This window comes from Lissotriton helveticus, chromosome 5_1 (assembly GCF_964261635.1).
Source record: "Lissotriton helveticus chromosome 5_1, aLisHel1.1, whole genome shotgun sequence".
NCBI classification, from domain to species: Eukaryota; Metazoa; Chordata; class Amphibia; order Caudata; family Salamandridae; genus Lissotriton; species Lissotriton helveticus.
In genome coordinates this window covers 2135497213-2135524888 of record NC_136065.1, presented here as the reverse complement: position 1 = coordinate 2135524888, position 27676 = coordinate 2135497213, and the positions used below count along the sequence as shown (strand labels likewise).

At 44.6% G+C, this 27676-nt stretch overlaps 1 protein-coding gene across 1 annotated transcript in view; it reads left to right on the top strand.

Annotated features, from left to right (window-relative positions):
* The window catches only part of USP20 (ubiquitin specific peptidase 20), a 352979-nt gene that overhangs the window by 96595 nt on the left and 228708 nt on the right, over positions 1-27676 (top strand). The window contains exon 9 of the mRNA XM_078646239.1: positions 17035-17113. Within this exon, the coding sequence (XP_078502365.1) occupies positions 17035-17113 (79 nt within the window). The remainder of the gene's footprint in view (positions 1-17034; positions 17114-27676) is intronic.

Here is a 27676-nt window from a genome sequence, read left to right as displayed (position 1 = left end):
TACCCAGATTATTGACAACGAGAAAAGAAGACTGGGATGCAATCTCAGCATGTAAACAGAAACAAGATGAAGATATTAGTGATTTTTATTCTAGATTTGAGAAATGTTTCAGTATCAACAGTGGTCTCAAGACAAGTAGTGAGTCATACCCTCATCTTTTCGTTACCAAATTAGTCGAGAATTCAAGTCCACAAATTAAAAACCGAGTTTTGAAAGTTGAAAGCACCTGGCAAGCAAATACCCCGTCCCAGATGCTCCAGATGCTCCAGTATCACCAGAATAGAATTAGAGAAGAGCAAGAACACGAGAGAAAACGTATGAAAGACACGAAAATGAAGGTGCTAGTTGCACAAACTGTTCCTCAAGACAGTCAGAAGAGGGGTCCGAATCAAGCCAGTCATCCTGCAGCTCCCTTTAAAGGGAACTGCAATTATTGTAAACAGCCAGGTCATTTTATAAACGAGTGTGCAGTTCTGAAACATAATATAGCTACTGGTAAGACTAAAGAAAGACCACGTCCGCCTAGACAAGAACAAGTTTCACAGATTCCTCAGTCACAGAATGCACAACAGACAGTTACAGTACCGCAGCCTATTGCTGCCACACAGCACGTTACATCGCAGATGTACCAGTATGCACAGACAGAGTATCCAGAGTACCAGCCATATTCATGAAACAGCCTAGAGAGGGAGGTAGGCTTGCCTCTCATCGAGATACCTGTAGATCAAGAAGGTCCCTATGTTCACAGTCAAGTATTAGGGAAAGACAGAAAGTTTTTGATCGATACAGGGGCAAGTAGGACCACAATTAGTCATGCCGAAGTTCCAGGGGCTCCGCTCTCAGGCTCAAGAAATGTTTCCCTTGGATTTTCAGGAAAGCCAATAGTTAATGAGATATCAAAGCCAGTTACTCTAGAAGTAGGTCCATTGTCCCGCACTACTGATCTGTTACTTACTAAGTCATGTCCAGAAAATCTATTAGGCATTAAGACACTGAAAGAATTAGGTGCAGTCATATGCTGTTCCCCAGAGGGAATACGTCTGTTCCTACGTGACTTTAAGGGTCACTATGTATTACGAGATTTTGATTCCAGATTGTCTAATGTTCCGCAGCATTTATGGGCGCAAGGTCCAACTGATGTAGGTTATATGCAAATCACACCCCATCGTGTGACTCTCAAACCAGGTGTAGTGTTACCCCGAATCAGACAGTACAGATTGCCACCCGAGGCTGTAGCAGCCTTATCCAAAATTATTGACGAGCTCATGGCTCAAGGAGTAGTTGTAGAAACTGACTCCAATGTGTGTAATTCTCCGATCATTCCAGTCATGAAACGTACTGATCCAAATGCACCCCCAGTATATCGATTAGTGATTGATTTACGAGAGCTTAATAAATGTATTATTCCTCAGTACCCAGTTGTCCCAGATATCTCTTCCCTGTTAACAGCCATTGATTCCGAAGCCATGTTTTTCACTGTCATAGACCTCAAGAATGCATTTTTTAGTGTTCCAATTCATCCAGACAGCCAGTTTCTTTTCGGATTCTGTTTAAATGGAAGGAGCTATATGTTTACACGCGCTCCTCAAGGTTTCACAGAAAGTCCTAGTATTTACAGTCAAGCACTCAAGAGACAACTAGACAACATTCACATGCCAACTGACACTGCCCTGCTCCAGTATGTCGATGATCTACTGATCACAGCCCGTTCTGAACGTGACTGCGAGCGAGCGTCACTGACAGTCCTGTATTTTCTAGCCGAGATGGGGCACAAGGTGTCACCTTCGAAGCTTCAATTCTGTGTTCAGCAAGTGGTATACTTAGGACACTTGCTGTCCAAGAGGGGTAGGCAGTTGACACCAGACCGTATCCAGTTAATAGCGAGTCTTCCCCAGCCCAGAACCCAGAAGGAGGTACGTGCCTTTATCGGCCTTACTTCTTATTGTAGACAATGGATTCCCCAGTATGCATTTCTAGCCAAGCCACTGATACAGTTAACGACACAGGAGGCAGCCGTATCGACTGTCCTCCCTTGGACATCTGACCATACACTTAGTTTCAATGAGTTAAAGAAAGCCCTATGTCAAGCTCCAGTTCTAGCCACACCGAACTACAGTAAGCCTTTTACACTTTTCGTTACTGAACGGGAAGGTACAGCATTATCTGTTCTCACACAAGATCAAGCAGGACAATACAAGCCCTGTGCTTATTTTTCGAGCACATTAGATCCAGTCGCCCAGGCGTTGCCTGCGTGCCTCAAGTCAGTTGCAGCCACAGCACTAGCTATCAGACAAAGTGATTCCATAGTTTTAGGACATTCCCTGACAGTACAAGTTCCACACTCCGTAGAAGTTCTTTTAAACCGAACACAAACTCAGCACTTGACAATTGCACGTTTAACAGGTTATGAATTGACACTGTTCCAGCCACACATAGAAATCAGACGCTGCAACGTCCTGAATCCTGCTACACTGTTACCATCAGTTAATTCAAATCCAGACCCACATGATTGTGTGGAAGTAGTTAACATTACGACAAAGCCAAGACAAGACCTGACAGACATTCCGTTACCAGATCCTGACCTGACACTTTATGTGGATGGTTCATGTATGAGAACTAGTACAGGAAAACTAGTCGCCGCGTATGCAGTGACTACTGACACCGATGTTATTGAAACACACCGTATTGATACCCTGTCCGCTCAAGCAGCAGAGCTAGTCGCTCTGACACAAGCCTGTATACATGCCAAGAACCTGAAAGTTAATGTTTACACAGATTCACGTTACGCATTTGGAGTTGTACACGACTTCGGAGTGCTCTGGCAGGAGAGAGGTTTCATGACTTCTCATGGAACCAAGATTCAGCATGGTCTCCTTATTCAAGCCCTGTTAGATGCCATACATTTACCGACATCTATTGCTATCATGAAATGCAAAGCACATACGAAAGTTACTGACATTATTTCCCAAGGTAATGATCTAGCAGACCGCACAGCCAAGCTTACAGCACAGACTCCAGACATTCCAGTTAACATGACACATACTCCAGATCCGATTACATGCATGACAGTTAAGGACCCTACACAAGATGTCATAGATATCCAGTTACATGCTACTCCCGATGAAATCAAGAAATGGTCTGAACAAGGAGGGGTCCAGACAGATCAAGGATGGTTAACGAAGGGTAGAGCCACATGGTTTCTCCCCGATTCTATGGTTCAAGTCATTATTAATACCGCACATAGTCCAGCACATTTAGGAGAAAAAGCTATGTTAGACAGTATCCAGAACATTTGGTTCAACAAGCATTTACGAGCTGCAGCCAAGCAGAAAGTCCGTACCTGTATGATATGTTGTCAGTTTAATCCAGGTAAAAGTGTCCCGGTGGAACAAGGTGGTTTCCAGCCCCCTGACCACCCTTTTGAGGTCCTCCAGATGGATTATATTCAGATGGAGCGATGTCGAGGTTTCAAGTATGTCCTTGTAGTTGTATGCGCTTTGTCCAGGTGGACAGAAGCATATCCAGTCCCAGATTACACAGCCGCGACCACTGCCAAGCAGTTGGTTCGTGAATTTTTCCCTAGATATGGACTCCCTAGAGCCGTATATTCTGATAACGGTCAGCCATTCTCATCAGAGTTAATGAAGCACGTTTCCCTTTTGTTAGGGTACCAGTGGAAGTTCCATTGTGTACGCCATCCTGAAGCAGCCGGTCTAGTCGAAAGACATAATCAGACTCTGAAAATCCGTATTGCCAAAGTCTGTAAAGAAAAAGGTGTGGACTGGCTAGTAGCTCTGCCAGTCGCTTTATTTTATATGCGCATGGTCGCACATTCCAGATCAGGTCTGTCCCCGTATGAGGTCGTATTCGGCCGCCCCCCTAACATGTGGGGTACTCCTAGACCCCGAAGTATTACTGATGTTTCATGTAATATGCTGACAGATTACCTAGCTTCCTTGATGTCTGCCCTCAACTCATGTCGTTCACAGGTTGCTGCCGCCTTTCCAGACAATACCGAGGTGGCACCACATGAAATCGTTCCAGGCTCCTTGGTGATGATCCGAAATTTTGACAGATCAAGTCCGCTGGAACCACGTTGGAAGGAGCCACGTCAGGTCCTCTTGACCACCCGTACTGCCGTCAAGTTGGAAGGCAGAAAAGGATGGATCCACCTTTCTCATGTTAAACTTTTTAAAGGATTGAAATCTGTTTCTAAAAACATTTCCCAGGATTTGAAGGACTGCCAGAATATTGCTCTTAAGGACTGTCCCGCACAAGACATTATTACAACCCCTCCCTTGTTAGAGAAAACTCCGCAACAGGAGTATAAGTTAAAGCTCAGGTCTAGTAAAATAAGTCAGTCAGTTTGATTGTATAAGTCCTCCCCTAGGTGAAACGGTTAGACTGTTTCTGACATGTATAAAATAGACCCCCATAGTGAGAGAGTCAGTAATAACTCAATTCAATGTATCGTTTTTCTGAGTTTCGTATTATTCATCAGCATAATGATTTCCTGCACCAGCTATGCATTCTATCTGTATTTTCCAGTTCCTCATGTAAATATGTCTGCTAATGCTACAGTAGAGCACACGTTTAGTGATCTGCCTCCTCACGAATATTCTTACCGCCTTGCTATGCGCAACAATTCTTTCATCCGTATGTTACATTATTCACACCAGACCAGCAATGCCACTAATTGTTGGGTGAGTGGTCGACTCCCCCCTTTCCAGACACCGAAGGGAGTTCTGCCACTCTTTCCTTATCCATTCTCACATAATGGTTCGTGTGGAGCATGGTCCACGTTAACGTCATCCTCAACAGATATGTTTTTTCTTAACAGTACATGTTTTCCAGACAAGAAAGGTCTCCCCCACAGAACAGGTTTAGATCTAGAAAATGAAGTATATAATTTAGGTAATTATTCGTCGAATTTCATGGTCCTGAATGTTCAGTCTGATACTACTCCAGACTTACCTGCTATTTCAGTACTACCAGTCAAAGGTGAATTATGTGTCCGTAATTATGGTTCCGTACATGTAGGTCATAGTGATTGTACTACTGTTATCCAGTATAGTGACAGTGGGAAATCTAATTTTAAAGCTTCACGTCATTCATATTTTGTTTGTGGTCAAACTGCATATGTCCGTCTGCCCCTCGATTGGGAGGGAACCTGTTACATTGCTTTCCTACTGCCACCTGTTTTCCTAGCCCCATCTGATTATCACAGAAACACACATCTAGTACACATTAGACATAGAAGGGAGTCCCCAATTGTCGATTATACTGAAACTACTCTAGAACAGTATACAGATTTCAATAAAGGTTTCTTCTTCTTTGTAGGACCTGTCCAGAATAGTAAACTGATCCGTAGGTTAACAAGAACCCTTGAAGCTGTAGTAAATGAGACTGCCTCTGCTCTAGGTAACCTAACCGAAGAACAATCTGCTATGAGATTTGTCGTTTTGCAAAATCGTCTCGTCCTTGACGTCATACTGGCCGATAGGGGCGGGGCCTGTAGAGTCATCGGATCTAGTTGCTGCATTTTCATTCCAAATAACGCGCCGTCTGTTTATTCAGCTATAACCAGACTCCATAAAATTGCCCATCTGTTACACCAAGATCCAGGCACCTGGACATGGTCCGGTTGGTTCTGGAATATAATTTCCGCCTGGGGATGGAAAGTCCTGTCCTTTCTAGGTATTGCAGTAGCGATCATATTTAGCTGCTGCCTCTGTATACAATGTGGCCCTGCGATTTGCAGCATGTGTGCTACCTCTTGTATTCCTAGTCCCAAGCCCCGTTCTAAGTCCCGTTCCAGGATAATTCGAGACGAGCAAATGGTACTGTATGAAATGATAGACGGTATCATGAAAATTGATGTTTCCTGATGGAAACGTAGTGACAAGGAGGGAATGTGGAAAAGTAAATTTTGCCATGTTCTGTGTCCCTACGCCTCATCCATCATATGTTATGTGTGCATGACCAATATGCATATGTTATTCCCCATGTCCGATTAATGACGCAATTACAGTTGTGTCCACCTCTGGTATGCTAGTTTCCAGTCCTCGTGAATACTACGAATATCAGGCCTATGTAGAGTTATGTTGCCACGTTTCTTAGTGTGCACGTTATTCCAGTATAAAGTCCCCGTTTCCAGGCCTCAAAAGGGCCCGGACATCAGATTCAGCTCCTGTCTCCTGAAAGCCTCGCTGAGGAGCGATACAGCCCCCACCTGTATCCTCGACCCTTCACTTACTTCCTGCCTCGCAGTGCCCGGTGCAGCTTGGCTCTGCCTCTGAGTCTGCCAAGAGTATGTTATGATTCCAGCTATCAGTTCAGTCCTCCTTCTCTGCATTCCTGAGCTACTGAACTGCATCAATAGTTTCCGTCATTGTCTAGCCTTCTCGGCTCCACGTTAGAGAAATACTGTATTAATGGTCATTTAATATTCTTCATCACGCACTACATGTAGAATAATGCATGGTCCAGTCTTAGAGTCAAGTTAGCTTTTCCCCTCATGACTCCTAGTTTATATCAACATGTTCTCTAAACATTAGATACTAGATAGGGTTTAGGTACATGTCGCTCCGACCCTCCAGACTCAAGTCTCTGCTCCTAGCACAGAGTTCGTAGCCCCCAGCTTCTCCTAGTAACACGTCATTGCCAGTTTTCGCGCACCACCAGGTTAGAGGTCCCGGCTCCTTAGGTAGCCCCCTCCTATGTTTCCGCCCATTCATGACATATTCTGTTACGTTTGCATCACATGTCTATGTATACTCCCAGTTACACCTCTTTTTACTGTTATCTTTCGCGACTGCTACGCGTCACGCCTTCTGCTCCACCCACTGCTACGCCTACTGCAATGTAATGCTATGTGTTTGCGCTATGTATATAAGTCCATGTATTGTTATTTAAAGTTAGCGCGCTCATCCCAGACCAAGCCCCAGCAGCTGCTGGGTCATCCTATGCAGGTTGTCCTGATCCTGTCCTTATGCTGTAATAAACCTGCAGAAACTCCTACTACCTCGAATCTTGACTCTTATTTTATTGAGCTATCTGTTATTCATTCATTCATCCAAAAATAGATCCGGTATTATTTATTTATATACCACACATGAATGGGGCGGAAACATTGGAGGGGGCTACCTGAGGAGCCGGGACCTCTAACCTGATGGTGCGCGCAAACTAGCAATGACGTATCACTAGGAGAAGCTGGGGGCTATGAGCTCTGTGCTAGGAGCAGAGACTGAAGTCTGGAGAGTCAGGGCGACATGTACCTAAACAGTATCTAGTATCTGATGTTTAGAGAACATGTTGATATAAACTAGAAGTCAGGAGGGGAAAGGCTGACTTGATTCTAAGACTGGACCATGCATTATTCTACATGTAGTGCGTGATGAAGAATATTAAATGACCATTAAATGCAGTATTTCTCTAACGTGGAGACGTGAAGGCTAGACAATGACGGAAACTATTGATGCGATTCAGTAGCTTAGGAATGCAGAGAAGGAGGACTGAACTGATAACGGGAATCATAACATATTCTTGGCAGACTCAGAGGCTGAGCCAGGCTGGGCCGGGCACTGCGAGGCAGGAAGTAAGTGAAGGGTCGAGGATACAGGTGGGGGCTGTATCCCTCCTCAGCGAGGCTTCAGGAGACAGGAGCTGAATCTGGTGTCCAGGCCCTTTTGAGGCCTAGAAACGGGGACTTAATAATAGAATAACGTGCACACTGAGAAACGTGGCAACGTAGCTTTACATAGGCCTGATATTCGTAGTATTCACGAGGGCTGGAAACTGGCATACTAGAGATGGACACAACTGTAATTGCGTCATTAATCGAACATGGGGAGTACATATGCATATTTAATCATGCACACATAACATATGATGGATGAGGCGTAGGGACACAGAACATGGCAAAATTTACTTTTCCACAATTCCCCCGTACATTTCGCGGAAATCCTGAGCGAAATCTTAAATATTTCTGATACCACAGGGGTCTCAAAGGTATTTAAGACAGTATTTTCGATGGCATTAACACCATTCAAAGCCATACTGGGTATTTTTCCAGATTTCGTCCATTCGATTTTTGGCGGACTTCCCCTGATCCTAGGACTAATTGCAGGAATCCTATTCCTAGTCCTTATTTTTCGATATGGCAACCCATGTCCCAGATCAAACTCTCGCGACAATGGAAGATACGATCCTAGCCATTGGATACCGGGACCGGATATCAAAAATCCTGGGACTCTCCCGGCTTAGAGACCTGAACATGACTTGGTTTCTATCATTTCGACCAATGTGGCAAAGGTGTGTTTTTCCTGTACTAAGGTGTCTGCTATGCGGAGAAGAATGCGTGTTAGACACCTGTCTGACACTACAATCGGATGCGCCGGTGGATGCAGATACACTGCTGGTTCCTACCAAGGTTCACGCTTTGTGCTGCCCTCAAAGGCTGCCAATTCTGATGACGGCATTCCTGGAATCTTCACCACTGCGATTGAAGAGTAGTGAAGTTCAAGATGAAAGCAGCATCGAACAGGTACGACCTTCTGTCAGCAATGCAAATCAGAATGTCAATGCAGACAATCATGCGCATGAATGCATGGTTACCCCTATTTCCGACTTAGTGGAACTTTCCCATGAAGCTGTTGACAGTTTTTTCGAAAGCCTGAATGATATGATGTTCTCTCCGGAACAGAAATAGAGACTTTTGAGTAAACTCGCACACGGCGTTCCCTGAATCCGGCCTTCAACTTAAAAAATAAAGTCACATGAACAATTACAATCCAGTTCACGGACAGCAACTTTTTTCAGCAAGCCCTTAAAATATTTTTCTATATATTTTTCCCCGGGACACTGACCTTCTGCTTAAAGTAAGAAACTCTTCCTAGAGAACTAAGATTTCTATTTTTTTAGATACTTTGTAGACTTTATATAGACTTTAGCTGCCCGCTGGTATGTTCACAATATATTTTATGTGATGAAATGGTTTCGACTTTTTTTCTGTATAGCCATATTAAGAGCCATTTCATGTGTATTTCTCATATACCAACAAGCAATAATGCATAACAATGCGTGTTTACATTTGCATTTACTTCATAGCTTAAGTGCATACAATATATATGACTGCAATTTTTCAGTATATTTGAAAATTTCGAAATGCATTTATGTATTTTGGGGTGGTAAGGTATACACTATACTCTATAGTATGTTGTACTATGTTATACTATGCATAGATTAGTAGATATGACCATAGTTAGCGTGGAGTGGGTGTCGTGTATTACTATAGGTTCTGAATCGATCCCCCTATTCCTGACCCTATTCTGGTTAAACTACCTAGCTAGTTAACTAACAGTCAGCCCATGAGGCAAGAAATCCCCCATGATGCAGATACCGTTATCTGACGCAGTCACACTACGGCACAGGAACGTGTTATCTGATTAGGTCATAACGCTTGAGATCTAATTAGACAAGCGACATTCCTCCAGCCCCTGATAAGGCATACGACGTTCTCATAACAAATCAAACCTATGACAACCTGGATAATCCGTGCGGCCATTGTTTTGATTTCACAGAGAACTTTAGTAAAGAATGTGCTAACGAGCAAGTCGTATGACATCTTTATTGACGTACCTATGTCCATCCTTACGTCAATCCCGGCACCTTTAAGGTATAAATATTGCCGACCTTGCCCTATGCAAAGACACGCGTGGTGACAAGACGGAGCAGCCATACTTGCCGAAGCCGAGAGCAGAAGCAGACCCCGCAGGCAGCAGCCCCGCCTTCCTGACGCGCTGAGAGACGCGCTGCTATCTCAAGCCGAGAGACCCAGCACCGGCGTTTCTGGGCAGCCCTCGCAGGCAGCCTGGAATATCGAGAGCAGAGAAAGAGATACCATTCCTCATTCATCCTAAATTCCAGGTACAGAACTGAATAACCCCTCCTAGAGAATTCTTTAGTTATTTACTTGGCAAAAACAAACTTAACTTAAACTGTAACTTTCTATTCCCGCCCACGTATTAGACTTAGGTCAGGTACACTGGGTAGGCGTATTTAGAAACACCAGTTGAGCACGTTTAGTCAAATGTATATGTGTATGTAAATATATTTTAATCATTTTAAAACATCATATGGCTCAGAAACCATATCAATGTTTTTACAGTATTATTTTATACTATTGCTTTTAATGTATGCACTTTACTTAACTATAAGTATTGCAATAATATCGATCCATTTCTCTTGTACGAGAAAAGAGACTGATCAATAAATAACACCTTTTATTGAACACGCCCGTCTCTTCCTTTTCTCTACATTCTGATGAGACTAAGAATGCACGTACTGACTGAGTAAAATAATTGCCTTGTGCTCACACGACTCTTGAGATTGACTCTTGATTAGGGGAGAGCAAAGTTGTCATGTTCTATGGTTGTCAGAAACTAAATCCCTTCTTGTCTAATCAGGGGAGTTAATCCTTCCTTGAACATTCGAGAAAGTTTCTAGCGAACTCTGAGCTTAGCTGGCAAACCCAAAAATTAAGTCTAGTATCGACAGTAGTAGACCTAGTTAACGTCTGGCCTAGGCCTTTACTGCTGTAGGTACTATTCCAATGCGCAGAGCCTATTGGGAAAATAGGAGCTACACTACAATTTTAAATGGTGATGTAAAACTGAATGGTCCAATAAAAAGCAGCTGATGCAGAAAAGCTTTGGCCCATTTGTGGGTGTGATAGATTAATAAATTACGCAAATAAAGTTAGAGGTTGAGCACTAACCCGTCGAGTGCTGTTCATTCTTCCTCATTGAGAGAAACGTGGTCTTATATATTTGTATGTATTGCACAGTGGCCATCGCCACTGTGTAGTCCTAGTTCATAAGTGTTTCCCTTGAACAGGCATTTTTTGATGTGGGTATAACTTTTGACCCAGTGAGCGGTTTTGCTTGAAACCCTTGCAGTGCTTACTCAGCCAACTAAGTTTTGGCATGGCAAATTTCGTTAAGATCCAGCCACAGGAAAATAGTTAAGAGACATAAGAGGTGAAAACTGGTGTGCCACCCATAGAAAAGTTTGTTCAGATCTACAACCGGACTGCTTTGCACCAAAGTTGGCATCAAATTAAAACTTTACTCATAAAGCAATCTTGTTTGGCTTGATGTAAATGTGTTCAGTAATTTTTCAGATATAAGAGTTTGTATGAGCTTTACACTTCTTCCGTTTTTATCACACAAGTCATGACTTGCCAATCCTGTCAGTCACATTGTGAATTTTTAACAAAATGTGACTGGATGAGGGCAAAAAAAAATCAATAAAAAAGTCTGCCATCCTAAAACTCGTGAGTATGCACAAAACTGACAATTATTGCACCGTTGAAATTTTTTTTTTAGCTGCCATTAGGTCCAATCCTAAAGGTGATTGACCCCAGCTTTTTGGTGAGATGCGTGGAAAATATAAAGCAGTACAGACAAAAAAATTGCAGAAACAGCATGTGAGTCGGTGCAGACTTTTGAGTATGCGAGCGGCCATTTAGATGCTGCGTTCAACTGTCATTTTGTATTTTGTTTCCGATTCATTAGCTTTAGGCAGTGTTTATAGATTTTAAAACTTTTTTATAATGAGTGTATCTAGCTTTGCATGGACAGCAGATGGAAGGGTACCCAACTCCTGCTGTGCAGCACCAGTTTGGTCTGACCCTGCCGCCATGTTAGCCTGTGGTGGCAGGGCCTGACCTCAGGAGCCCCTCACACAGACACACAGTCAGTGAAAGGCTCGGATTACCACTCCAATGGAGACAAAGGTAGAGTGATGTAGTCAGTGTCCAACACAGATACACTGCCACTCCCTCCGACATACACTCAGGGCAACATGCATAGATTTAAAGAAGGCAAAGGTATAGTGATTTGGCGTCCAACACAGGTACAAGTGTTTGCACACCACCACTCTCTCTGACACACTCTTGGGGATCTCAACACCCCAATGGAAACAAATGTACAGTGACGCAGTCTGCGTCAACACAGGTACAACTGTTTGCACACAGTACATGCATTCATGGGGTAGACTTGTTGATTTGAACTCTAATGGAAGCAAAGTTACAGTGATGGAGTTGGTGCCCAATAAAAGTGCACGTTTTCTGACATCACCACTCCCTCAGGCCCACTCTAAGGGCTTCACTCTGGGGTCTCAGCTCTCTAGAAAGGGCAATCTGGGGTCCTGTACATGCACACTGTTAATGACGTGGTGACCCACAAGTAGTGGAAATGGTCAAAATGACGCACTGGGATCTGTGCCTGCACACCAGTATTTATCAAGACATGGACACACTGAGCACAAACATGCACACTGTCTCTGACATGGTGACACACCAGTGTAGAAAAACAGTGTAATGTCCTCAGGGTGACCTATAGATAACAGTTCCTGCATGTTGCCACCTCTCCAGGCACACACTGAAAGGCACAGCCCTTGACCTGAACATGCACACCCACTTCACCTATGGAAGAATAGCACAGTTATGATGTATAGTCATGCACTGGATATGTGCTTGCATACCGCTACTCACCCAGACATACAGCGTTGGTGTTGCATACACAGTGTCACCGGCTTGGTGGCACATGAATTTAGAAAGGGGCATGTCGAAGTGGATTTCTTCTACCTCGCCCAGGTATGCCCACAAAGGAAGACCAGCAGTCGGAGGTAACTGAAACATAAAAAGATTTATTGCGCTCGAGCGGGTACACCACCTCACAGCTCCATGTGGCTATGAGAGAAGTGGACAACTTACAAAGTCACAGACATCCTTATATACTTTTGTGCTGACGTATCCTTGACATACTAGGTCCATTATTTTATGGACTCAACACAAAATGGTTGCTGGAAAACACAAAATGGAGGAGCTTCCGTCCATTATTAAAACCTGTATTTCCACAGGCACACTGAAGACATCTGAGTCGAACTGCAATATGCGCCTGAACACGGCTGCTCACCAAACACATTAGGGGAACATAGAACAGAAATATCTTTATTTCATTATAGCAAAACAATTTCAAAAGTTAAAAACAACATAAAAGTGATAGTAGTTAAAAATGTAAGAAAATTGCAATGATTAAGAATCTTAAAACCTAGAATTACGATGATGCACAGTAGATTTCTAAAAAGACTCCTACACCGGTACAAACAGTGACACTCAACAACATCTGTAAGAAGCATATAGCCGGCTTTATAGAGCACTGGGAATACAAACTGTTTAGAATCCGGCAGATAATTAAAAAATAAATATATAAAATGAAGCAGTGTCGGTGCAGAAGCTTCATCACAAGGGCAGACACAAACTGAATCAGTGCTATATTGGACCAGCGGAAATGATAACAAACTTCTCACAGTGCGCAGCCTAAATCTAGTCAAAAGACCTCTTTTCCATGCCTCCATGTCAATTAAAAGATTCTGTTCAATTTTCCATATAGTCTGAATAATAGCACAATTCCTTATGGTGAATTTTTAAGATCTGAATCTTCTATAAATATTCTCCTTTGATTCACAAATATTTCCTTTACCTAGGTTCTATCTGATTTACATAAAAAAGAGATCTATCATTCAGGAATTTCTAAAGCACAGCAGATCAGGTCGCTGGAGTTGCTAACTGCTTCATGGTGATCTGCTCATTCGAACAGCTAGGTCTTGAGTCCCCTCTTGCACCCCAGGAGCGATGAGACGGTCCTGAGGTGCAGGGGAAGGAGGTTCCAAGCTTTTGCCGCCAACTGTGAGAAGAAGCGTCCTCAGCTCTTGCTTCGGTGGATACAGGGGTGTCTGCAAGGAAGAGTTTGGCCGATTGTAGATTTCCGGTTGTTGGAAGGTCATTTGTTTGCTGTATTCTGGCCTTTTTCGTGCAGGGCTTTGTATGCGTGGGTCAGCATATTGAACTAGCATCGTTTCTGGAATGGGAGCCATTGAAGCTTCTTGATGTGATGTGGAGCCATCTGGGGAGGTCGAGGATGAGTCTTTCCGCTAAGTTTTGTATTGTCTGTAGTCTCGTCAGGAGGCATGCAGTGATTCCTATTTAGTGTGTTCCTTTAGTCCAGCCTGCTGGTGACAAGGGCCTGTGTGAGGGGCCTTCTGATGTTAACTGGGAGCCACCTGAAGATCTTGCAGAGCATGCAAGGGGTGTGGAAGCAGGCTGATGAGAATCCCTTTACCTGTTTCTTCACAGATCGCTTGCTGTCCAAGATGATGCCAAGGTTGCAGGCGTGGTCGGTTAGGGCAGGGATGGGCCACGTTCAGCAGGACACCAAGCGTCGTTCCATGGCGAGGTGTTGTTCCCAAAGAGGAGGACTTCATCTTGTCCGTGTTGAGCTTGAAACAGTTGTCCTTCATCCAGTAGACAACGTTCATTATACATCTGTAGAAGTTTGCTCTGATGGTCAGATCTTTTTGCAGCGAGAGGCTTAGGAGATGATGTTGAGTCTGTGCGATCTGAGTGTGGCTAGGGTGGTAATGTACATGTTGAAGAGGGTGTGGTTGAGAGACGATCTTTGGGGGACGCCCCAGATGATCTTGGGTTCTGAGGTGAATGGTGAGAGACGGATTCTCTGGGTACTTCCAGTGAGGTATGAGGCGATCCATTTGAGGGTGCCTCCCTGGATTCCGATGTGGTGGAGTCCGTTGATCAAGATCTGATGGGAGACGGTATTGAAGGCGGCTGATAGGTCCAGGAGGATGAGGGCTGCTGTATCGCTGCCGTCCAGGTGGGCCCTGATGGCGCTGGTGGCTGCTATCAGGGCTATCTCGGTGCTGTGTTGACTCAGAATCTGGATTGAGAGGGGTCCAGAAGATTGTTGTGTTCCAGGTGTTCAGTGAGTTGCTATTTGATTGCTTTCTCGAGTACTGTCGCTGGGAAGTGGAGCGGGCGACGAGCCGGTAGTTCTTTGGTTCTGCTGGATCGGCAGATGGTTTCTTTTGTAGGGGCCTCACTTCAGCCGCGTTTTCAGTCCTCGGAGGTAGGAGGCCGAGGTGATGAAGATGTGTAGGAATTTCTTTAGCTCATCAGCAGTTGTCGTGCTCCGAAGGTTGAAGCAGTGGCGGGCATAGGGCTCTCTGCATGCTCCCGAGGATACAGATTTTATGATGGCGCTTGTGGCTTGGGTTGTGAGAGGGTACCAGTGGGTGAGCAGGTGTTCGGGGTTTGTGTTTGAGGGTGTGAGCAGGCTGCTGTCCGCGGCAGGGGTTGGGGTTCAAAGTTTTCGAAGATGACGGAGATCTTGTCGTAGAAGTAGTCTGCCAGTGCGTCACACAGGTTAGTGAATAAACAGTGACTAAATCTATCAGAACTGACTTAATATAAGACCACTTCGGTATATTGGGTCGATTAGTACAACTTAAGCAATCAACAAGAACATCTTTATTCAGTGCCACTTGAGGGTTGCTCCATATTGAAGGTCATAAAAGTAATGGAACTACCTTGATGAGACCGTCAACATAAGATCTCCCCAATTCTTTGTTGGTCAACCTTGTCCTTGTGTACACGCTTCGTGCGCGCTGCCTCAGCAGCTGCGCATTCACACTTATCCTTCAACCATGTCCCTGCAAGTGGTAGCAAGGGCCGTCGCCATGCTATCGCAATCCATCTTTTCGCCAAGACCAATCCCAACAGAAGAAATCTCCTGCTCAGCTTCTCTTTTTGGGGTGTTGGAAGCAGTCCTAACAGCACTATTTGTATCTCCGGGGGTACTAACCACCTCCTGGTCTCCGGCAATCGAGTGAGCACCGTCTTCCAGTATGTCGTCAGCTGACGGCACACCCACACCAAGTCCACGTCTATAGCTCCACAACGAGGATAGTTGCTGGAGCGGTCCGGATAAACTCAAATCAGAGTCTGCATGGTAAGATATGTCTGGTGTATAAAGTTATATTGGATAAGTTTAAAGCGTGCATTAGTGCTCACGGCTCTAACCCTCTCGTGAATTTTCAACTAGGTTGGGGAGGCCAGAGGCTCCCCAAGTATAATCCCCCATTTTGCTTGGATGGGGAGGGGCTCCCTCGGGTCATCCCGGAGCGCACGGTACAGGTGTGAGATCAAGCACCGGCCCCTCCCCTTGGCATAATTTGCTGAACATTGGTATGGGGTGTTCTGCAGGAAAGGATGGCCGAAGTTTGCCCGCCACTCTCGAAATTTTCCCAAATTGCAAGAATTGGTCTGTCCCTAAATCAAAGGCAGCTTCTGCCTCCACCCTCGTAAGAAATTGTCCATTGTCTTAAAGGTCACCCATCTGGCGAAATCACCCCTCTTGCCATCTCTGCACTGACATAAAGTTTGCTATCTGTCGGAATGGTTTCACCACCTATAGCATTATATCGGGGGCATAGGGTGCGCACCTCACTACCCTGCGTACCGCCCTTTCCCAAATCATGGCGACATGTTGCACAATCTGGGGGACATCCACAGGCACCCTGGATCCGAGCGTCAAGAGCTCCGGCAATAGTCTGTCCCCATACGTACCCCGCAGGAGTTGCTTTTCCCAATTCCTCATCATCCAGCCAGTGGACTGCATGTTACAGTTGGGATGCCATATAATAAAGTTCCAAGCGGGGCATCTCCAGTCCGCCTCCACCCCATGCCCTCTGTAATTCTACAGCCGTACTGTTTCCATTTGGATCCCCATAAAAGGTCCACCATCAGCCTGTCCAACGTCCGAAAGTAGTGAGTGGGTATATCATAAAGGAAATTTTGCATTGTGGAAGGATGATCATCTTCACAGAGGTAGAGGTGGAAATCCTTTTTATAAAAGTTTGGATTGTTTTTTAAATGACTTCTTAGTTTTTCAAGTTTTATTTTAGAACCTTATTTCGAGAGCTCTTTTCCAGACCACTACTGTTTTCTCTATTGAAGCCGTCTGTATAAGAAGTGGCATGCCCTGCTGCACGACCCCTTAAAATGTTTAGTGACTGTACCCGTTAAGTTCAGCTGATGATCGCTTGGAGTAGGCTGAGTACAGTGACCTTCTATATAACCGGCCTATTCAACTCTTGAATCCCTTTCTCTTGCAGGCCCAGTTATGTGGTACCTACGAGTCTCTCGCACGGGATCAAGCTGGTCAACCCAATGTTCCGAGGCTATTCACAGCAGGTAGATGGCTGGAGTGGGGACGTTCCTTTCTCAGTACATCTTCTTTCCATCCCCGCTTTACATATTGTTCTTGCCACCTTGATATACCTTTGCACTTCATTTAGCCTTGCTTTGTTAAAAGTGCTTCCATTGGTTTGCGGTCAAGGCACAGTGTGCATCCATGTGAACCTGGCTTAGGGGTATGCTTTTATGATTCTGTGACATTTCTTTCAGGAGTGTGAGGGCTAAGTAAAGGTAAACTGGAGTCTATTTGATTTACTTGGATGTTGAGGTTGTGGTGATAAAGATTATGATTATAACCAACTACATGTTTTATTGTTTGTTTTAGCCTCTTAACCTGCTTGGTTGTTTGCGCACTGCCATGCCAGACTCTTTTGCCATTTTTTGCTCAATTCTTGTACAAACGTTGGAGGGTGCTTTGTTTCCCTTTTCATATGTGCCTTATGCTCATGTCATACCTGTATCACAAAAGTACACATATACCGCAATAGGGTAGTTGAAATGTTCAATCCTACATGATTTGTATCTTTCAACCAAAAATAATTATTGCAATGGTTGTAATTTATACAATAAGGATCATTAAATTGAAGTGTGTCCTCTTGGAGCGGGAGCTAGTGCCTCCTGGATGCCGGAACTGAAGAATGGGTTCCCTTATATTAGTCATATCTTTGTCCAGGATAAAAGTGCACTGGGGGGGGTGAAGTGCAGCAGAATCCGTTGTCCAGTTCTAGTGTTTTTCACAGCCATTCAGGCCGCTTGTGTCCTAGTTCCTCTTGAGTCTTTCCCCTGCTCCTCATTTCCTACTAGCTTCCCGCCGCTCCCTGCTACTCGTGTCCAACTGGCTTGCTGCCCACTCTCTGCTACTTGTGTCCTTTTGGCTTCCTGCCCTCCCCCTGCTGCTCATGTCCTTCTGGCTTCCCTCCCTCCCCCTGCCACTTGTGTACGTCTGGCTTCCCTCCCCCTGCCACTCGTGTACTTCTGGCTTTTCTCTCTCTCCCTACTCCTTGTGTCCAACTGGCTCCTCCCCGCTACTTGTCCTTCTGGCTTCCAGCCCTCCCCCTGCTGCTTGTGTACTTCTGGCTTCCCGCCCTCCACCTGCTGCTCATGTTCTTTTGACTTCCTGCCTCCCCCCTGTTAGTCATGCCCTTCAGGCTTCCATCCGTCTTCCTGCTACTCTTGTCCTTCTGGCTTCCCGCCCTCCCCCAGCTACTCGTGTCCTTGTGGGTTCACGCTCTCCCCCTGCTACTCGTGTCCTTGTGAGTTCCTGCCCTCCCCCTGCTACTCATGCTCTTCTGGCTTTCTGCCCTCTCTCTGCTACTCTTGTCCTTGGTGGTGCATGGGGTCTCATTTTCTATGCTAGCATTAGTGTAGAGGGCACCCTTGCCGCAACATTTGAGGGCTCTTTTTTCAAGAATGGAACAGTCTGTTTGAAGAGTGAAGGGTGAAGAGTGATGGTGCGGAAGGAGTGAAGGAGGTAGAGGTGAGAGCCTGCTACTTAGGCCTGCAGCTATCATGAGGAGTAGTGTATTTCTTTGGGCAGTTTCTGTTTTTGGTTTACATATTTGCTCTTTTATATAAAAATCACATTTAGTGTGAATTGCGAGCTAAAGAAAAGGTTCCTCTGAAATTATCTCATAAGCTCCACCAATGCGCTCCGCACTTCCTCGCCCACTTACCCATTTCTTACCATCACATTTTGGAGGGTGGTGTGGCTTCGAAGCATTTTGCTTTGGGGGCTCAGAGAAAAAATGTTTATAGACCTCTGGCGTAAGTGTTCATACAAAGATCTATTCCTAAGTTCTATGGAGGTCTTTTAGTAAGACTTGAACAGAAAGGACTACTGAGAGCGAAACCCAGGTGGTCAAATATACAGGTGGTAGCTTGAGGAACAGAAAAATGGAGAGTACCCTAAAGATGTGTAGAGGGTGTTATCAGAAAATTCTGCAAAAGGAATACATTTTGTGGCGCCGCGGCCAGGGCGACTGACGCTGGAATCTGGGGACCACGGTTCGATCCCCGGCTCCGGCGGCAGGTCAGCCCAGCACCATGTGACTCTGGGCAATAGCTCGCTTAATCTTCCCGACGGCCCCCCAGCGCCTAGAGACCCTTACGGGTGATTGTGCGCTTTACAAATGTGGACTTTACTTTACTTTTACTTTACTTTACCCTCTATTACTTACGGTGCATCAGGAAACATCTTAACTGTTGTTTTAGGGTCTGATGCAATCACTCTTATCTGCTCATCCATCTGAGGATGATAACTTGTAGACAGAAAGTGCAATACCCTAAACTGTTTAATTATTGATCTCCAAACCTGGCGATAATCTGAGACCCCATGTTCATAATGAGGAGGCAAGGCAGTCCTTGTAACCTGACAACCTTAATGAACACTGCTGCTAGCATGGGAGCTGCAGGAATCTTGGCTAACAGGTTGAAATGTGTGGTCTCATTAAGAAAATCTTTAACCACAAACAATACTGTCATTCCCACTGGGAGTGGTAAATCTGATGTCCTGGCACTGGAGAAGAATGTTGCATGTCATGACAAATTCTTGTAATTTAGGGTCCTGATGCCAAAGAAGTATATTTTCTATTGTACTGGTTTTTGTATATTTGGACACCAATTCTGGGGACTGATGGACTTGATAGGCTTACTTTAATTTACATAAGAATGTTGCTGTGTCGTTATTCTTTATTGAGAAGTTAAAGGTACGTAAATTCCTAAAAGTATAATACATCATAATAGACCCACAATAGTCTAGTAATTTAACCTATACAGTATAATATAAAGAAGAGAAAACTTGCAGATAAGAGAGGAAAGGGGAGAAACTATGAGAAATGAAATAAAAGACAACGTTTTAAGAAAAGGAGAATAAAAAAAACAGGAGAGATACCTCCTTACCCGGAAAGAAAAAAGACAAGAATGGGACCTGAGGAGGAAAAGGGGAAAGAGGAAGGGGAGAGAATTAATAAGAAGGAATTATTTAAGGGATTCGGAGAAAAGGAGGCCAAACTTGTTGAAATATTTCGTTTTGGTCTTGTAATTTGTATATTATATGCTCATGTGATGCTGTCTGTATCATCGTAGCCATCCAGTCCTCATTAGATGGAGGACTAGGTGATTGTCACAATCTTAAAATACAAACTTTGGTTGTGGAAAGTGCAGTATGTACGAGTCGGCGATAAGGACATGTGATGTCATATGAACTTCCAAATTTATGCAATAAGATATTGGAGTATGTAAGAGGGAGTTTAAGAGGAATAGTTTGTTTTATTGTGTCCCCTATTTCTGTCCAGTAATGTTGTATAGAGGGACATTCGCAAATTATGTGGAGGAGGTCGCAATTAACTCTAGAACATCTCCAACATTTAGAATGTGGTAATAATCCTGCTTGTTGCAATTTTGATGGTGTCCGGGACCAGTCATTTAATGTTTTAAAAAGTCAAAATTTCAAGCGTGCTTCACGAGTGCCCTTGTCCAGGGCTTCCAGAATGTCCGGCCATACATTTTTTTCTATAGAGATATGTAAACGTTCTTTCCATTTCCCATAACGAGCTTTAAGAAGTGGTTGTGAGTATAGATGGTTAGAGTACGATAGTACCCTGACATTACCCCTTTATGTTTGCCCCATATGTGTAGATAGTCCAATATCGGCGATTGCGCTAACGTCCAGAGGGAAGGACCAAGACTTCTCCTTAGGCAGTGCTGTAGTTGTAAATGTCGTAAGTGTCATGTAAAGGAAGATCAAATTCTTCACAAAGAAGATCAAAGGATTTCAGTTCGCCATTTATTATAATCTGACCTAGTGTCTGGATTCCATTTGAACTCCAGCTAGTTCAATTTAGCGCTTGACCAATAATTTGAATACTTTTATTACCCCCTAGTGGAGCTTTAGAGTGTAAATGATGGGCAACTCTTAAAAGGTGATGTACTTTTTGCCATGCTTGGTATGTAGCATGAAGCACAGCATGTGGAGGGGAGGTTCGAAGTTTACGAGTACTGTATAAAAATTTGAGACCATCATCGCAATTAAGTATTAGGCGTTCCGTTGTAACCCATTGTGGAGGATCAATAACACCAGATGAGCCAATTGTGAGAGATGTGAGGCCAAGGAATATTGTTCCAATGGTGGTAAACCTAAGCCACTATGGGAACGATGTGCCAATATTTAGCAGCTGGCAAATGAGGATGCATGCTTCCCCAGACAAATGACCGTATACGCGAATCTATACAGCAGAGTAAGTTCAAAGGTATTACAACCAGACGCATTCCTAGCATATAAGTAAAGCGGGTAGAGTTACCATTCTAACCGCCTGAACTCTCCCCCACACGGAGAAGCCCAAAAGTGACATTTGGCAAAATCAGTTTCCATTTGTTCTATAAGAATTGAAAGATTATCCCAAACCATTCCCTCAAGTCCACAGTTAATCAAAACTCCTAGATATTTTAATTGAGACAATTTCCAGCAAAACAGGTATCCATCAATTGAAGCATTTGTGGTACCAGAAGAGGGTGGACGAGCTTCACTTTTGTCCCAATTCACCTTCTAACCAGAGATGATTGAGAAATCATTCAGAATGTCAAGTAAAGTTGGTAGGGAATGGACGGGATCTTGAAGTGTGAGAAGGATATCATCAGCATATAAGTATAGCTTCGATACTCCTCCCGTAATAGGTATACCCCGAATCTGCGATGAACGGTGAATGAGTGTGACAAGGGGTTCCATCGCTAATGAGAATAAAGGGGGGATAGTGGACAACCTTGATGGGTACCTCTTCGAATTGGAAAATAGTCAGAAAGAAACCCTCCACAATTGACCTGTGCTATGGGGTTATCATATAACAAACAAACCTTGGAGATAAATTGATCCCCTAGGCCAAAGAGTTCCATGGTGGCAAAAAGATAAGTCTAATCAATATGGTCAAACGCTTTTTCAGCATCCAAGGAAAGAGCAATCGCATCCTCCATCATTTCTCTTGCAGACCATAAAGTATGAGCTAATGATCGGAGATGGTTTCTAGAGGAACGACCTGGGACAAAGCCAACCTGTGACTGATGAATGATGTATTAGAGAAGGAATAACTTTTTGTAATTGTGACGCTAAAATGCTTGCTAAAATTTTAACATCACCGTTTATCAAGGATGCGGGGTGGTAGCTACCGCATATGAGTGGATCCCTGCACGGCTCTGTCAAGACAAGGTTCAAGACTACAGACTCTATCCTACTGACAGGGTAGCAACAGGATTTGAAAAAGTTTCATACTGCCTGTTGAAGCCGGGGAAACCCGAGGACGAAATTGACTCTTAGAAGCCACTTTCCTTAATAAATATAGATTTGAAAATGTTGGTAAAATTGGTCGCAAATCGTTTGCAGCCTCTGCTTCTATTGATCGCTCGCCCGGATCAATCAGGCTTTATTCTAGGGTGCTCTACATCATACAATTTGAGGACTTTTTTGACAGTAGTCCATTACTTACATGCTGACTCGCACGCTATTGCAGTGTTTGTGGATGCTACGAAAGCGTTTGACACGCTAGAGTGGCCATATCTTTTTGCAGTTCTTGAGTGAATAGGGTTTAGCCCTCTGTTTTAAAGCCTGGTGCGGTTGTTATATATGAGGCCCTCTGCAAGGATCCGCGTGAATGGCATGCTGCCGGAGCCGTTTTCTGTAACGCGGGGTATGAGGCAGCGGTGTCTGCTGTCCCCTTTGCTCTTTGCGATAGCTATGGAGCCATTGGCAGCACGTATTAGGCAGGATCATATGGCTAGGGGATTAGGTTTCAGCACGAGGGCCCTCCTCATTTCATTATACGTAGATGATATGACCTTGTACATAAATGACCCAGCAATGAATCTGGCCCGATACTTCATTAATTCATACAATTTAGGTGTTTATCTGGGGTCTCCATTAACTGGAACAAATCAACTATATTTCCATTGACCAGTGCCACTGCTCCTTTTCAAACTGCGTTTCCACTTAAATGGGCCGAGTGGTCCGGTGAAATACCTTGGCATGTGGCTCAGTAGAAACATGCAGGATCTCTGGGAGATTAATTACGGGCGCACTGTTGCATGGCTGGATGGAAAAAGTACAGCGTGGGCTGGACTCCCCTTGTCCCTGGCTGGGAAAATTGCGCTATAGCTAAGAATGGTAGTCTTGCCGAAGTTGTTGTACCTATTCGTGAATGTCCCGATTCCCCTCACGCAGGCCTTTTTAAAATCTATTCGCTCTTCACTAATCTCCATGGTCTGGGCTGGTCAACCGGCACTGATTTCGTGGGAACTCTTGACCCTTCCTTAACATCAGGGTGGCCTGGGCGCCCCGGACATTCAACTGTATGCACTAAGTGCACAGGCTCAGTTCTTGTGTTACTGGGTGCACCCAACCTCTTTTCAGCCACATACAGCTGTGGAGATGGACGTTGCGGCGCCGGTTCCTCTACAGGTAGCCCTAAATTAGGCATACAAGAGCCCCCGTATGTCATTGATACGGTAGAGACTCTACAATGAGCGTGGCATCAAATTAGGGAAAGGGCTCAGCTTAAGATTTTATATGCCCCGTCAATTCCTCTGGCACACAATCCCATGCTACCTACCATGGGGAAGGGTTCAAGCAGAGCATTAGCACAGAAGATGGCCCTGCGCATGTTCGCAGATCTCTACCCTGGGGAGACATTCAGGGCCCCTCCTGAACTCATAGAGGAAGATGCCGCACCTTTCTCCAAACTATTTTTATATTATAAACTCCGGGCCACTTGCAGAACTCTGCATGACTCATTCCCTAACCCTCAGCCCACATTACTTGCCTTAGAGAGCGTGTTAAAGTCAGACTCTGCTCGTAGACTCATCACACGCAATTACCTTGACATGCAAAACTCTGGTCCCCTGCTGCAGCCAAAGGCACTCCAGGCATGGAATGTTAAATTGCCAACCCCAGTTACGGAGGTTCAGTGGGCCTATTCTTGCTCTCAATTGACGGCTCTGAACCCCAATTACAAGCTGCGCTTGATTCATTTTAAATTTCCTCAGATTTTATCGGGACGCCCTCCCAACTACATCGAATGGGGATCAGGGAGGACGACTGGTGCTGGAGATGTGGCCTAGCCCCGGCTACCTTCCTGCACATGGCGTGGAGTTGTTCACGGCTGACTCCATTTTGGTCTGGCATACTCGCCACAATCCATGATATAATAGATACGGTAGACGATCCGGACCCCCTTGCTGGGATTACTGGATTATGTCAAAGACACGACAGCTGCAAATCGTAAACTACACGCTATGCTTTTACTCTTTGCCAAGCGCCGGCTGGCCATGCATTGGGGGCGTAGGGGAGTACCTTCTCTGAAAGAGTGGATCCAGGATATAACGTTTGGTCACATGCAATTAACCACCTTTTGGGAGCTAATGCCGACTGCATTGGAGTGGGCACATGCACAACAAGGTGAAGGGGGTGTTCCCAAGGTCGCTTAGTAATTCGTAGATATGTTTTCGGCGGTTTGGAGGCAGGAGGTGTGTTATATTAGGAGGTCCACCACACACAAGCCACAGATCGATATAGGCAGGTTCAGCGGGTCCAGCCCATTATGGAGATGGTGGGAGTAATGGAATGAGGTTGCAATTCTGTGGTCTCCTGCGGTATTGTATTTGTTTGTTCATCATTTCTGTCTCTATATTCACAGGTGGCACTGCATATTTGTTTTTTTTTATATGTAAATTATAGATGCACTCAAGTGATTGGTTATGCTGTGACTGCAGGCAACTGGCTGGTAGTTTGTAATCTTTGTTGTCATATGCAAAATGCCAATAAAGACATTAAAAAAAAAGAAAAAAGTTTCATACTGGAATAGTTTAAACTTTCATGTATAATGTTGCAGACAATTTATAAATACCACAGATATTCCTCAGAATTGATGGAAGCACACAATAGAACTGTCTGAAGAAGAATGAAGCATACGTAGTTTCTTTACAATTTTACTGCCGTCAATGACTGAAGTTTGTCTAAGGACCAAAGCTATTGAACCGGAAGTCAAATGTTATAGATAGTTCACACAAATTACCTCAGAAGCATAGTTTCCGCATTTTATGAGGCGCTATTTATTCAATATATGAGCCCATTTATTCCGCAACAGTAGTCTTCAACCATTATTTGGAATAAAAGAGGCTGTCACGTCACTAGCATCTCAACTGGTAATAGATTATAATAGACGCTGCCAGAGGGCTCTTGTCATCGTACAAGGCTCCTCATTGCACAGAGGTTCAAGTACAAGCCTTCGTATACAATGTTGCAGTTTGTTCATAAACTCCACAGAATTTCCTCAGAGCTGAAGCAAATACTCCAACTGTATAAATCAGGCTGTCAGTTCCCGCGCTTCATGAGGCGACTTAGCATATGGACTGCAAAATTCTTAAATACAATTCAGCTGGAACCGCCCTTCATAATTAAAGAGAATCCATTGTCTCACCTCAGCCTTTCCGCTCGTTCGCGCCGCCCTTGCAGTCCGTGAGGTGATTTTACTGTCAGTATGGGAGCCATTATACACTTAAGCAAAAACGAGCAGCGGGAGCCGTAGTTCGAGACAAAAACAGCACCGTCTCCACAGTCTCTCCGCTGCCAGGAAAGCAGTTTTGAAGCCGCTTCTGTACTGCCGAAGAACCGCTGCCGCTGTCCGGGGCTCCCCACATCGCAGAGCTCAGGCTCTAAGCGGCCGTCTTCTCGTGCGGCCAGACCACGCCCCTGGTAGGGTTTTTCTTATAGTCTTGAGGGTGTAATAACAGGAAGACCTGGTTCGATAAGGATAATTGATCGTCAAGAAGGACACCTAGACTTTTTACTTTCCTTACAGGGATGGGCAGGATCCTGCCCCTTCCGGCCACCAGGCTGTATTCCAGAGGGCAGTGTTTTTTCCAAAAAGTAGCACCTCCGTTTTATTGGTGTTCCGTTTCAAGCAGTTGTCACGCATCCAACTGATTATGTGGACTATACAGTTGTTGAATGTTTTTGCCACGTCACCAGGGTTTGGTGACAAAGACACCACTATTTGTGTGTCATCTGCATAACAGACAGCAATGAATCCGTGGGAGCGGATGAGTTTAGCAAGCAGGGCAACATAGACATTGAACAGGGTTCACGATAACGAAGATCCCTGGGACACGCAGCATGGCATAAGGACGTGATTTGTGCCCTCCCATCGCAACAGTTTGTTCTCTGTTTGCTAACATTTATTTTAATATCTTGGAGGCTGCACCTGCGATCCCCATTTCAGGTAAGATCCTTTATTCAAATCTTGAGACAATAGGGACCCCTGTGCATGACAAGGATTCATACAGTTTATGTACTTCAGTAGCCTACGTTTTTGTGATCTGTTAAAAAAATGTGATGGTGAGCTCCCTCCAAATAGTGTCTCTAGTGAGCTGGAAACTCTTTGATCGCCAAAGGTTCGCTATCATAAATGGTATTGTTGATCTCAGATGATGATAATGATAACGTTTGTAAAAAAAAATGCACAAGTCTCTTGATCTTTCTGGTAAATAATGGCTCCAATGATCTAGGAAGAAACATTAGCCTCAACAGTGAAAAACATTTCACTCATTGGGTGTTTTAAAATGGGAGCAGTTGCGACCGTGACAGACCTTTTCAGTCATTGAAATGCCTACTCATCCTCTGTACCGCATTGATAAGGAGGGCCTTTTTGTATAAGTTTCAACATAGATCGAGTAGTGTCCAAGAACTCCTGTAAAAGAATCTATAAAATTAGGCAAAGCCCAAAAAAAGTTGAATTTCTTTCACAGTTTTAGGAGCTGGCCATTCCTGTGCAGCCTTTACTTTTCTGTGGCTTTTCTCTCTTGGAGCTGACAACTGCACATGCCAACTTGTAGTATGTCAATGAAGTTGTTCTTGGGTCTGTGTTGTCGGTGTCATGTCTATACCTTTGAGAGCATTCTCCAATGATGCGTGGGTCGATAATCTCAGGGTTTGGATGTAATAAGTGCCAGATAATGACAAGCTATAACTTTAGGAGTTGTTCTGTGGTATCCTGCGAAATGTACCTTGTTCCCAGGAGTGGACTTCCTTCTCTGTGCTCTTCCCTTGACCTTCCCCATGACCCCCAGGATTCCTCTGAACTCTCATTGCCTTTTTTCACTAGTGACTCCTTAATAACCAGTCCTCAGGAATTTGTCATCAGCATTGCTACCTAACATTTATTGTTTGCATCAGCTATGTATATGGATGCTATAGTGCTTATTGTTAAATCTCCTAGCATTCCCCCCTCCACCCCTCCTTTTTTTATTTTTTTTTAGAGATGTCTCTTGTTGCAGTACCTCCTCTGTCTTTCCTCCTCTTACTTACTCCCAGCGCAGGAAACAACGACATCCCCCCATCGCAAGACCTCTGCAACTCTCTCGCCTCATACTTCCACAACAAGATCGCGGACATACACAACAGCTTCAACAACCAACCAACGCACACCACGACCGAACCACCACCCCCCACCGCGCCTGGACTCCGATCAGCACCGAAGACACCGTCCGCACGATGAACTCCATCCACTCCGGATCCCCGAC